Source organism: Myxocyprinus asiaticus, chromosome 36 (assembly GCF_019703515.2).
Source record: "Myxocyprinus asiaticus isolate MX2 ecotype Aquarium Trade chromosome 36, UBuf_Myxa_2, whole genome shotgun sequence".
Taxonomy (NCBI): Eukaryota; Metazoa; Chordata; class Actinopteri; order Cypriniformes; family Catostomidae; genus Myxocyprinus; species Myxocyprinus asiaticus.
The window spans coordinates 2,597,816-2,612,644 of NC_059379.1; the positions used below are offsets into that span (position 1 = coordinate 2,597,816).

The 14,829-nt window shown below is 35.4% G+C and overlaps 1 protein-coding gene across 11 annotated transcripts in view; it reads right to left on the reverse strand.

The window, feature by feature from the left end:
• The window catches only part of LOC127426920 (exocyst complex component 7), a 29,740-nt gene that overhangs the window by 12,030 nt on the left and 2,881 nt on the right, over positions 1–14,829 (reverse strand). For 2 of the 11 annotated variants that reach the window (XM_051674066.1, XM_051674064.1), the window contains exons 4-11: positions 13,782–13,887; positions 13,474–13,696; positions 11,391–11,555; positions 11,166–11,177; positions 4,839–4,928; positions 4,213–4,275; positions 1,100–1,245; positions 469–621 (exon numbers count right to left, since the gene is read on the reverse strand). In XM_051674066.1, coding sequence (XP_051530026.1) covers positions 469–621; positions 1,100–1,245; positions 4,213–4,275; positions 4,839–4,928; positions 11,166–11,177; positions 11,391–11,555; positions 13,474–13,696; positions 13,782–13,887 — 958 coding nt within the window. The remainder of the gene's footprint in view (positions 1–468; positions 622–1,099; positions 1,246–4,212; positions 4,276–4,838; positions 4,929–11,165; positions 11,178–11,390; positions 11,556–13,473; positions 13,697–13,781; positions 13,888–14,829) is intronic. The other 9 variants (XM_051674067.1, XM_051674065.1, XM_051674070.1 and 6 more) reach the window with 5 other exon arrangements.

Below are 14,829 nucleotides of genomic sequence, written 5' to 3' on the forward strand. Positions count from 1 at the left end.
GTAAATAAAATAAGTTAGTATATAACGTTCATTGTATATCATTATTTATCATCATTTAAATGTTTCCTAGTGTCAAATACTAGAAGTGCCATCACATCAGATTTATAAGTAAAAGTTACTGTTTAAACTGAAATGCTTAAGTTAGATATACTCACATTATTCAATTTTATGTCTTGAAATTAAGTAGAGTTTACTAAATATTAAACTATTAAAATTGACTATGAAATAATATAAATGGAAGTATGGCTAAACATGTAGTAACCAAAAGTATCTTATATTTGCCGTTCTTCGAAGTAGCCACCCCTAGCAAAGACTACAGTTTATGATCATTTCAATAGGTCAAATTAATATGAAATTAAATAACGAAACCTTATGAATAAGAGAAATTAGTCCAAATGCAAATCTGTGAAAACACAAACTTCAAAACTATGTCTTACATCTTGTTTTACTTGTAATTTTTCTCTCTACCTGTAGTGTGACGTCAAAGTCAGGTTTGGTTTGTTTGAGGTGGCGTAGAATGGGGAAAATAGTGAGAACAGCAGAATAATCATGTCTCACGATGGCTCTACGCGCCGCCGAGACGATATTATCACCCTCCAACATCAAATTATCCAATGCCTCCTGCAAATACACAACAGACAACATACAAATAAAGACTGCTTGAAATCAAATTGAGAGTTGTGTAGATTTATTTAGTCCATGTCTGGTAACTTTGAGGTCATCTATATGTCAGCGTACTCAAAAACTGAGAAACATATACTGTAATAAAATGTCCAAAAATATGCATGACAACATTATTTTCAATACACACACACACTACATATACATATACATATTCAAACTTTTGTCTAATAAAATTCATCTACAATGAGAATGTCTCTTCCTCTTAAATTATACCTTCAGTCACCATTGTGCATGAAAGTTTATTGGCTGTTTAAAAACAAAAGGTATGAGGCCTTTAATGTGTCCTGCCCAAACTTTATGTTTCAACAGGAAATATGTAAACACAGGAGAGGAAACAGCACTCATCAAGCCATTTCGTGTGTTTTTTAAACAAATATAATCAATGCATTAACAAAAAGAGTAGACCAGAACTGACCTGTATGAGTGAGTCAAAGGTCTTCTTCTGGTGATGTTCTGGAATAATCTCGGTCAATAAGGCATACTCGCTCTGAGCTAGCTTCACAAATGCACTAATACAGTGGATGTATGAATCGATCTCAATGTCCAGGACATCATCTTTTCCTGAGATACACACACAAAAACACACATCTGTGAGACGACAATAAAAAAACCTCTTGAAATACATCTGATGAGATTGCCGTATTTGGTTAGGACCTTGAATACTTTACTGTTACAAACGTCTTTCAGCTTTTAGATTTTGCATTGTTACAGAAAGACTTTATAATCAACATTAAATCAAAATTGACCCTATTTACTTTCTTAATACATGCTCCTTGGCTGCCAATTTTAAAATTAAAATCAACATTTGAATTCAGACACCCAGTATCATCAACATGCAGCAATAGGAGTCTAGATGGTATTGCATAAAAACCATCATATTCTCTTACAGATACTGGATGATTATATCTACCTAACAATGTATGTAAATGTAAAAAATGTAAATGACCGATACAGTGAAACAATTGCATCATAAATAAGATTACCAAAACCAATTTTTCAAACGTATTTCATTTTTATATTTAATATCCTTATTATTCCAAATCAAACACCTGTGGGGAGAGACATAGTGTCTTTTTTTTTTTTTAGGGCTACCATCAATCAAGATAACAGCTTTCCTTTGGATGTTAGAAAACTTTGCAGTTAAAGAGAAACTCAAGACCACAAATATTTAAATTTGAGATGTAGCACCATGCTTTGTCATTTGATTAATGCAGTTCTGGATGCAATTGACCCTAAAAATTTTAAATATAGAAGAAACGATTACTGCAAGTACTTTCTACATTGAATTAGTTAAAGCGTGACATTGAAAATATTATGTAAAGTCTACATTTGTACACAATTTGAAGTAAAAAACACAGAATGAAGAAACAAAATATAAAAATGAATGCTCGAGCTTATAGTAAATATTATATATGATTGTTTGTTTCATCTTGTATCAATCCTAAAGTAGAAAACCTTGTCATATTTATTTGCTATTTTGAGTAAATTTCACAGGTAAATAAAATAAGTACATTTTACGTAACTTTTCAAAGCTGGTGTTACCAGCATGCTTGAGTTCACTTGAATTTTCTTGCATGGTTTCACTGTCTGAAAGTTTATTTACACTGCTTTTATAGTTGATTTTGTAGTTACGTTTGGTAACTTTTGTTTTGTGAAGTCTAAAGTTAATTTTCAACTCAAAATAATACATTTATATACACGTTATAAGCGCAGCTCATGTCATGCACGATTAAACGTGTTTATAAGGGAAGTTTAAAATATGAAATGTTCCAGTAAGATTTTACTAAATATATTAAGTACCATGTACATCACATTTCTAAGTAAAAGTTACTGTATTAACTGAAATGTTTCAGTTAAATTGACTCCCTCACTTTAATCAATATGTCATGAAGTAGATTTTATTGAATTTTACACCACTAAAATTGAACTGTGCAAAATCTTGCGAAATATAATTAAGTAAATCTTACTAGTCTTTTTTTTTCAGTGCATTATCAAAAGTAAATTTGAAACTTTTAATGCTTGCAAAACCCAGTGTATGTTGATTTTCCGAATAATCCAGGTCACACTTGCAAGGAAAGACATATTTGCAAAATTCTGCAAATTAAAATAATTTAACTTTTTGTTTTCAGGTTTGACGAATGTAACAACAACAAGCCCCAAACTAATGTTTCCAAAGGGAACCAATAAAGTGTCTCCCAGTTGCCATCACGTTCTGTCTCCCTCCTGTTTCCATGGACTCTTATTTTGTAGTTTCCCCCTGGACTCCATTTCCCATAGTGCACTACCCTTATCACTACCAGCTGTTCCTCATCATCCTCACCTGTCTTTCATCCCCTCATTAGTTCCTTTGTGTATAAATACCTTTCAGTTTTGTTCATTGTTTGTCAGTTCTTGTCTGTGTAAAGCTTGTGATAGTTTGTTTTAGTTTATGGCACTCCACGTTGTTCTAGATCTCCTCCATCATCTTCATTAAAACCTCCAATTAGATCAATCACCTCTCACCTCTTCATCTTCACTACCACAACTTGTGACAGAAGAACTGACCGAACAAGATGGATCTAATTGGAGGCTTTAATGAAGATGATGGAGGAGATATAGAGCTAGGTCTCCTAAGCAACCAAATTGGCCCGGTTGCTAGGGAGGGTAGAGTCATATGGGGTAACCTCCTCGTGGTCGCTATAATGCGGTTCTCGCTCTCGGTGGGGCGCGTGGCGTGTTGAGCGCGGATGCCGCGGTTGATGGCGTGAAGCCTCCACACGCACTATGTCTCCGTGGCAACGCGCTCAACAAGCCACGTGATAAGATGTGCGGGTTGACGGTCTCAGATGCGGAGGCAACTGAGATTCATCCTCCGCCACCCGGATTGAGGCGAATCACTACGCCACCACGAGGACTTAAAAGCGCACTGGGAATTAAGCATTCCAAATTGGGTGAAAAAGGGTAAAGAAATCCAAAAAAAAAAAAAAACAAAAAGGTTTGTTTGGTTTGAAATGCTGAAACAATAGATATTCTCTACAAAAAAAGAGAGAAAGGGTATTGTGACACTTTTTGGTTATTAAACATTAGAGGAACACGTCCATGGTTAATGTGATGACTTTAAAAATCCACTAAAAAAAACTAAAATCACTGATTAAACGTCATTAAGCAAAAACGACATCTGAGAAAAGCACCAGCAGCATTTGAGAGTAAATGGCAGTTGCTTTGATATTTTGTTATCTAATGCAATGACATTAATGCATTTTTAAATGTCACATAAGTGTCCAAGAACCTTTTGGGGTTACTGTATATTTGAAAATGAACTTAACATCTAAATTGTAAGTTTCCCTCTTTAATTGTTAAGATCTGAGTACACTGATGTTCAATGAACTGACAGAATCAAGTACATTAAACAAAAGAGGCAGAAATTGTGTCTTTAGGCTTAATACGACAAGAAAACCTCTTAAAAAAGACTTTCAATTTAATCCAATATGTTGAATTCAGTTTGAAATTACAGAGTAACTGTTATTAAATCTTTGAGGTGAGACTTACCTGTAGCCGCCCCATGCTTGTCATCAGACAGGTGCTTAACCCCACGAAGGTCATGATCGAAACCTGATTAGTTAGGATATAGTCACATGACCCAGGTCACTTTTCCCCAAAGGAAGATTTGAACAAGCTCACCCCACCCACAAAGCAAAGGAAGCGTTTACACACACTGAGCAGTGCAGCTGAGTGTGTTTTAACCACAGTGCCGGATGTTAGTGGAGTTTCGAAGTGAATTGATTAAACCAAGCAAAACACAAAGAGGTTTGGGGAAAAACTGATGTCACAACAGTTTGTCCTCAGAGTAGATGGCATGACCACATCCGTCCTGCGCTGCCACACCATTTTCTTCCTTTTTCCAGGCCTTTCCTTATGCTGCATTTCATTAAACTTTTTCCAACTTTTCCCTTTTTTGAAATGTCCAACATCCAACTTATTCAATGGAACGCAGCATTAGCGCACTGTTAATCGTCATTGCGCTGAAACAGATAAGACAAACAGCAGCGTACGGCAAGGTGGACATCACTACTTTCAACATTCTGAGGCTGGTTTGGCCCCGCTGAGGATTAAACAGTTGTGACTCATAAGTTGTGATGTAGAAGAAAGCAGAAAGAGAAGATAGCCTGCTTTACCTTCCAGAGGAGTGAGGTTAGAACCCTTTTTCCCATCCAGGCCATGCTGAGAGTACTGTTTAAGCAGGTTCTGAGCCTTACGGATCGTGCCTGCGGCCATCAACACCCAAAGAGAGAGAAGGGGGGATAGATGTAGGGTATTTCAAAAGGGAAACAGAGGAAGAGACCGAAAAGGTGTCAGAAAAGGTGTTCTGAAACACTGTTCACCCGACACCAGAGAACCGCTTCAAATCCAGAGCCCTTCGAGACTACAGCTGAGCACCACACCGCTGCTACCACATTCACACAAACACAAAGTCCAAAATTAACACTCGCCAAGTGTCAAATGCATGGCTTTGGGTACATAAATAACACGGAGTTACTCACCAGATGGCTGGTAACTTATTAGGAACTGCTACATAATACAAGGTTTAAAGTATGTAATTTCTGCACCACTAGCGCCACCAAACAGATTACGATTGTTTTCAAACAGGTTTCCCCAAACACTTCTCCGGTTTGTCACTGGTCGGTTAAACAGATAGTCCTGTCGCAAACTTACACCATAGTTTGAGTCAATGTTGCTGTGTCAGTCTGGTTTTCACTAATCAATGTACAAATGGCTTACTTATAGTTGTCTCTGAATATTATGGTGCCTTGATCCCGCCAAGGAAACAAATAAATAAAAAGGGTAATTCTGACACCCTGTCTACACCAGATGCGAGCGGCATGTCACGTCATGTCAAAAGCCTATCTTTCCCATTCTTATCAATGACGTTGTATACACTTACGCGTCCGTTGCAATTGCGAGATATAAAGTCGCAGTTGCAAGAAACAAAGCCTCAAGGTATAGGCTACCTCAAGATATTGGCTAAACTTGCAATTATGAGAAATAAAGCTGCAATTGCAAGATATAAAGTCGCAATTATTAGCTAAAAAAGTCGCCATCGTGAGAAATAAAGTTGCAATTGAAAATAAAAAGTCGCAACCTCAAAATATAGGATAAACATACAATTACGAGAAATAAAGCTGCAATTGCAACACTCAGAGGTTGCATAATTGAGAAATAAAGTCACAATTAAAAGCTATAAAGTTGCAATTGAAAGAAAAAGTTGCAACCTCAAGATATAGTCTAAACTTGCAATTATGAGATCTAGGGGTGGCATTACAAAATAGTAAAGTAGCAATTGTAAGATATAAAGTCACAATTGCAAGAAACCAAGTCGCAATTGCAAGATATAGGCTAAACTCGCAATTACGAGAAATAAATCCTCAGTTGAGAGAAATAAAGTCACAACCTCAAGATATTGGCTAAACTCGCAATTATGAGAAATAAAACTGCACTTGCAAGATATAAAGTCACAATTATGGGATATAAAAGTTGCAATTGTGAGAAATAAAGTTGCAATTGCAAATAAAAAGTTGCAACCTCAAGATATAGGCTAAGCACGCAATTACGAGAAATAAAGCAACAATTGCGAGATATAGGGGTCGCATTATGAGATATAAAGTCGCAGTTGCAAGAAGCAAAGCCTCAAGGTTTAGGCTATTTCAAGATCAGTGTTAATTTTTTCACAGTTTTTTGTTTTAGTCATAGATTTAGTCTTTTCACGAAAATGTCCCATTTTAAAATTAAAATTAGTATTTCGCCATGTCATATTCATTCACTTTAGTCAGTTTTTCTCTGATGAAAAGGCATAATTTTAGTCAATGAAAATTATATCTTTTAGTTGATGACGTGCAAAATGGACAAAAAGTGTCAAACTGTAACAGACCAAACCCGAATCAAATATACAAACATTAAGAAAAAAAATACAAAAATAAACATTTTCTAATGTAAACATGTATCAAACTTATAAATATACATACTGTCCTTGTTGTGAAAAACCTGAGCTCCTGAAATAAAAAATGTATAGACTTAAGTATTAGCTACTTTTTAGAAGTTAGCCTACTGTATTCCGAATTCTTCATGCTTTAGAGACTTATTAATTTTCTGTGAAAGGATATTACATTGCGTGTAGCATGTTTCTTATGGAAACAGCGCATATACAACTCAAGCAACGCAAATTACGCATGTTCTGACTAGCGCATCTAGTTCAAGTTCACCTGTTCATTCACTTCACTGTGCAGATGTAAGTTGTTATATTACATATACAGTATGTTGTGGTTATAGTGATTAAACTCATAAATAAATAGGATGCGTCTGAATGACATATTTACCGTTTTGAAGCGGTTCATTATGTTGGTGTTCAGCACGTTCAACTCACGCGGAGAAATCCCCAACATACTGAATTAATGGATTACATGGATCCATATCTAATATCTTCTTCTATATACAGATTCTCAAGATGTTTTTTCTGTTTATATCTTGCACTGTTCATATCTTGCAGTATCATTTTTATCTCGTCATATTTATGTCAACAGTATGTTTTATTAAAATCGTTTAATTATCGTCATGATGCGCCTTTTTCGTCTCGTCTTCGTTTTAGTTGATGAAGTCAAAAAACCCTTCGTCAATGAACATTTTCGGCAGTGATTTCATGACGAGATTACCACTGCTCAAGATACCGGCTAAACTCGCAATCACTAGAAATAAAGCTGCAGTTGCAAGATATAAAGTTGCAATTAAAAGATATAGTGTCGCAATTATGAGAAATAAAGTCGCAACTACAAGATATAGGCTACACTCACAATTACGAGACATAAAGCTGCATTTGCAAGATATAAAGTTACAATTAAGGGAAATAAAGCCGCAGTTGCAAGACAAAGTTGCAATTATGAGAAATAAAACTGTAACTGCAATATACTGTATAAAGTCTCAATCACAAGATATAAAGTCAGAATTACCTTTATTTTTTTTTTTTCAAGGCACCATACAATATTACACTGGGTTAGGAGAAAATATTTTAATGTGATGCTGTGAATGACACAATAACATGTGATTTTGTCAAAAACGTACAAGGAAAAACAGCTTAATAATTCCATTGTCACAGTCAAAATATTTTTTGTTAATCAAATTAAAGCAAAATACAGTTTCATGGCTGGTTAGAAATATTTATGGCCAGTCTCAATTGACACAGCATTTGTAAGTGAGGCAAAACATTTATTTTGGACCCTGGATGCGCGCACACACACACACACACACACACACACACACACACACACACACACACACTACAGAACACTTGCAGTGCATACGAACACCACAAACACAAAAATAACATCACAATACTTCAAACACAGTTAGAATAAAAAACAGCTGGTTATTCCTTCACAGCTAATAAACTATAGCATTGTCATTTACAGTGATGTTTTTATACAAATCAAAAAAAGCATCAGTCACTGCCAAAGATCACATTAGCATTTCAACAATCTAAAGCTGTTTAACAAAACACATTTACACTGAACACAGATAGAAATATATGAGACAGTAATTATGCAGCTAAAACAAAGGCTAGCTTCATAAAGGGGTCATATCATAAATGTATCAATTACTTTTTGTCTAATGTCCACTCGTAATAACCAAATATAGTCCAAATTTTGTTTTTCATGACCATTTTCCATCCTCTCACTTAAGTTTACAATTGAACAGACATTTTTTACTGCTGTACCTTTAAGACTTCTATATGTAAATGAGCTCTGAACTGAATTGAACTGGCTGTAAAATGTGTAACAGCACAGTCGTTGAACAGTCGTTCATTAGGGCGGGTGAAGTTGCTGAACACTAAATAGATGTTGACGTAAATGTACGTGGACATGTTACTGCGCACATGGTTGTGATGTTGCAACCATGACGATTTCTGAACAAGCCTAGTTTCCAGTTATGGTCATTTTATTTTTGTGTTGCGAAAATTTTTCTTTTTATTATATGACCCCTTTAAAAATCTGTTAATGAGCAGTAAGCATTTTCTTCAGCAGTATTTAATTTTGTAAACATCACAAAGACACTGACAGTCTGTTAGTGAGGGCAGAACAGTCACAGTGCCCCCGTGTGGTGGCACAACCATGCAGTGTGTGTGTGTGTGTTTGTTTATGAGTTTGCAGGGTTATGGACTGCATTGAGGGTTAGTAGAAAACAAAGAGCTTCCTTTCTTACTGTCGACTGCACTCACTACACAATACAATGCTGTTAGCAGACAAAACTCACCCACCACACAAAGAAAATAAGTTAACACAACACTGCAACACGTTCAACACTGATTCACAGCACTAAATAACAGAATATGATCTAAGGTCGCTGCACTGCATGGGTTTTCTGACACTTAGTAAACTGTTCCTGTACTGACCTGCTCTGCAGTGTTTGTATGTGCGTGTATGGTATAAAAGTCTAGATGTGTGTGCCCAAGTGTGTGTGTGTGTGTGTGTGTGTGTGTGTGTGTGTGTGTGTACCTGAATGTGTTTGTGTATAAAGGCCAATTTACACTGAGCCTCATTCACGAAACTTGGGCAGAACCAATTCCTGAGTAAATAGTTCGTAAAACCATTCTTATAATACAACAATTTCAGTTTTACACAAATTCTACACTTTCAGTTCAATAATTTACGCAAAAATGGTTTTACGAACAATTTACACATTTAATTGAAAACAACAAATTACGTAAAAATGGTTTTACAATTTACACTTTGAATTGAAGAAAACGAATTATGTAAAAATAGTAAATTACGAACAATTTGTACCGATTTGAATACAACAATTACGTAAAAATGGTTTTACGAACAATTTACACATTTAATTGAAAACAACAAATTACGTAAAAATGGTTTTACAATTTACACTTTGAATTGAAGAAAACTAATTATGTAAAAATAGTAAATTACGAACAATTTATACCGATTTCAATACAACAATTACGTAAAAATGGTTTTACGAACAATTTACACATTTAATTGAAAACAACAAATTACGTAAAAATGGTTTTACAATTTACACTTTGAATTGAAGAAAACTAATTATGTAAAAATAGTAAATTACGAACAATTTACACCGATTTCAATACAACAATTACGTAAAAATGGTTTTACGAACAATTTACACATTTAATTGAAAACAACAAATTACGTAAAAATGGTTTTACAATTTACACTTTGAATTGAAGAAAACTAATTATGTAAAAATAGTAAATTACGAACAATTTACACCGATTTCAATACAACAATTACGTAAAAATGGTTTTACGAACAATTTACACATTTAATTGAAAACAACAAATTACGTAAAAATGGTTTTACAATTTACACTTTGAATTGAAGAAAACTAATTATGTAAAAATAGTAAATTACGAACAATTTGTACCGATTTGAATACAACAATTACGTAAAAATGGTTTTACGAACAATTTACACATTTAATTGAAAACAACAAATTACGTAAAAATGGTTTTACAATTTACACTTTGAATTGAAGAAAACAAGTTATGTAAAAATGGTAAATTACGAACAATTTACACCGATTTGAATACAACAATTACGTAAAAATGGTTTTACGAACAATTTACACTGAATTGAATACAACTATTACATAACAATGGTTTTACAAACAATTTACACACTGAATTGAATGTGACAATTAAAGTTTGGGTAACTGGCACACTGAATTGGTTTTACAAACAAATTTTACTTACTTTTAATAAATAATTTACATAGAAAATTTATGTAAAACTGGTTTTACAAACAATTTACAAAAATAAATACAATGGTTTATGTAAAAATGGTTTTATGAACAATTTACACATTGATTTGAATACAACAAATTACATAATATTGGTTTTTAGAATAATTTACAATAAATTAAATATAGCTATTTATGTGAAAATAGTTTTTTTGAACACTTTACATACTAAATTGAATGTGACAATTTACATTTGAATAACTGGCAAATTGAATTGGTTTTATGAACAAATTTTAACCAGTAATTTACACAGGAATGGTTTTGAGAACGATATACACTAAAATTCCTTTTGATCTGGTTTCATGAAAAACGACCATTGAGTGCAGATATTCGCTGCACTGAGCCTTTAATTTTATGACACTGCATTTCTATGAACCCCTTAAATGTGGGTATGAAATTTTGCCTTATGACAAAGCAACGTTTTTATTTTCCTGATAAAGCTTTTTTTGGGGGGGAACAGAAAACTTGAAAAGCTGAAAATCCATGACATAAAATTCTCATTTTCACCAGCAATTTTGGCAGCGATTTGCATCAAGTGTGAATAGGCCTTTTGTGCACATACAGCAGCCAGCTCTGTTGCATGTACATATGCATGTATGAATGTGAGTGTTGTGGAATGGGATGCTATGGCTCTACGTATGTAAGCAAGCTCTGGACACGTCACACTAAAGCTGAAACTTTACCTGGGATGTAGACTGACATCATGAAACACGAGTGAAACAGGGGAGAAGAGAGGAGACGAGAGGAGACTTTAGTGAGAACACACTGGGAGAAAGAGGAGAAGAGATCTCTCAACAGGAAATGAGGTCATGAATGTCAGATGTCGCTGATTCGAATCCGTCAGCACCACCAGGAAACCCGTAAACCCAAAGAGATGTGAGTAATGTCAGGGGTTGAAGGTCACTGACCTGGTCTTTTCGGGGCCTTCTTGGTGGGCGTCTCCTTACGTTTGGCCTGTACGGCGGGGGAGTGAATGGCAGACGTGGCGCTGTTCTTACGGAAATGTTCCTTCAAACCCTTAATGGACCGATCCAGCTGACTGGACCGGACCTGAAAGTACACATTCATGAAATCTGCAGAGAAACACACACACACATGAGATTACAAACACGGAACAAACATCTTCGCAGTTATATACTGAATGCACTGGGGTTTGCATTTATATAACTTTATACAGCATTATAGAGCAGCATTTTTAATCAATACCACTATAAATTACATCTCGAAACACACTTTGGCTAATTCTTATATTTACTACATTAATGTCCTTGATGGAAAATAATGCCATTTCAATCCAGAAAACATCCATCCAGTAAAAGATATCTGGTTTGCTGACAAAGATTCAAACACTGTCTCTGCTTCAGACACAAATGCTGAAAGATCTTTTGCAAGGTGAGAGGACTTCTATAAAAACGTTATAACGTCAAAAAATCAGAACTGTTTTTGAGGCAATTTACTAAAACGAACTAGTCGCAAGAACTGATTAGTGGAAATGTGTCAGGAGTTATGACTCACATGCATTAATTATAAAAAAATTACAATTTTAACTTTTCCAACTCCCAATTAGAGATTGACCAATACTGAATTTTGCCGATACCAATAACTAAGGTGGTGGAAAAAGCAGATAACTGATTAAAATCGATTTGCTCCATTTATATTTATGAAGTTTAGGACTGTTAATACATTAACATTTTTATTTTAGTTAATTACATTAATTGAATTAATCTCAATGAATCACACATAATCAATATCTGCTCAGAAAGGCCCCCAAATAAAGAGAATTCAATATAAATAATACATAATAATTATGCCGATACCAATAACTAAAAGAAAAAACAGCCGATAACCGATTAATAAGCCGATAGCTTTTAAAATCGATTTATTGAATGTGTTAAACAATGTTTTTCTCTTTCCTTACTGTGATCAACACACACATAATGGTAACAAGAGTCCAAAATGAATAAAATCCCAGAAGCAGTTTATCTTGCAACCAAAATCCTAATAACAACCAGAAAAAAACTGGTTTTGGTGCCTAACACAGGACTTAACTAGAACAAGCCCGAAACACACCAGGTGACTCTTATTTTGAAATGTCTGTGCCCCCAGCTGCCCCCCCCCAAATTGGCCCGGTTGCTAGGGAGGGTAGAGTCACATGGGGTAACCTCCTCGTGGTCATGATTAGTGGTTCTCGCTCTCAATGAGGCGCGTGGTAAGTTGTGTGTGGATCGTGGAGAGTAGCATGAGCCTCCACATGCTGTGAGTCTCCACGGTGTCATGCACAACGAGTCACGTGATAAAATGCGCGGATTGACGGTCTCAGAAGCGGAGGCAACTGAGACTTGTCCTCCACCACCTGGATTGAGGTGAGTAACCGCACCACCATGAGGACCTACTGAGTAGTGGGAATTGGGCATTCCAAATTGGGAGAAAAGGGGATAAAAAATTTAATAAATAAATAAATAATAATGGTTATATAAACAAACAATGCATTAGTAAACAATAACAGAGAATTTTATATATTTCAGTAGAAGTTTTTTCTTATTCTTCCCCAGATATGAAGTTAGAGACACGATGTATGTGCTGACGGGGCATGTTTCCGTATACTTGCATTTGTTCTTGTCAAGACTTCCCTTCAATTTAGAACACTGATTATTTAATCAAAATATGCATTTAAGTTAGATTATATATATATAGATTGTCAATGATGACAGATTTAGACAGCAAATCCCCATGAGGCATCAGTGATTGTTTACATTCTCCTCCAGTGGTCGTACTCCAGAACCCTCCAATGCCAGAAAAAACAATCCATGAACTATGGACGTTAGTTTTTGCCGATAACGAATACAAAAGCGTTACAAAATCATTATTTTGTGGGGCAGACATCTAATTTGCAGTCTAACTTAACAGGATGGACAGAAAGACTGGGTGTTGCAAAAAAAATACACATTTTCAATTACGATATCTTTGAGTGAGAGCTGTGTGTGCGTGCACCTTGGTTGCGTCCATACTCCACCAGCCAGGCAGAGATGCAGATGATGTCCTGCAGAACGGCTTCAGGCAGGTGCTCCAGCATAACATCCTCCTGCACCTCCATGTCCTCGTCTCCTCCAATCGCATCCAGGATGAGGATGGGCGGCACTGGCTTACTGTACCGCATCAACAAACTACGAAACTCCGCCTCAAGGAGCTCCTTCCCCTTCTCAAACCGAGCTTTCTGCAACACAACAGCCCTCACTGAGGAACAATCTAAATAAAGTGAGGGACAATGATAGTTTGAGAGAAGTGGATGAGAGACATACGACTGTGTTGAGTTCTGGACTGTCGGGATTGTTGTCCTGAAAATATTCCACGGCTTTCTGGATCTTTGCAATGCAAGACAGATATTCGTCCAGTCGCCCTGCAGGACTGAAACAGAACAAACACCACATCCAATCTAATCCAAGTTTCCAGAAACAAGCAATTTGTTCATTCATACTGAACACAAAAACTCCCATGCAATGTGACACACTCACAGCCAACCAGAACAAATGTGATGTGAAATAAGTTATGCGGAACAGGATTTTGTTTTTCACAGTAGACAGAGATAGAAACCAAGATATCGAGCGCAAGATAATTTGTCATCGCTTATAGTTATGGTGGGTCAGGAGAAAAGCTCTCATATCATATCATGATTTTTAAAAAGATATTGCAATTTAGAATTTAATTGCAATTTTAGCCAATGTTTTTCCTTGTTGAAATGCATTTCAGTGTTCAAAAACACATTTCTGAAGAAGAAAAACGTTTTTATTATAAGCCTGTCTACATTAAAATCTAAAAGTAAATTACCAGACACGCCGATTTATCACAATTAATCGCATATTTCAATATATCCTGAGAAAGGCCCCCCAATAAAGAGAATTTAATATAATGAATACATAATAATAACAAATATTATTATATATAATTATAATATATTCTGATTCTCACATTATGTGTTCTTACATGCTGTGCTATTTTTAATTGTTGATTTATGTACATATGCGTCAGCTGGACGTTTTTGAAGCACCTCACTGGTTTTCTGTGTCAGGTTAAAAGTAGCTGAAATTTAGAAAATCGCAAGATCCCTGCATTCTGTTATGCATAGTCAAAATGTCAAAAACGTGTTCTGTGACTGCGCTGCTTGCGAGTTTTGTTTAGGCGCACTTACTGCCCCCTGCTGACTAGGCTAGTGAAAACATGTACACGAATTGCTCCAATGGTATGAAAATATGTACTTTATAATGGAATTAACATATGGACAGGAGGCATGATTAATCTAGTAATTTTTTTGATGTGTTATTTTTTTTATATAACAAATGCATTAAATTG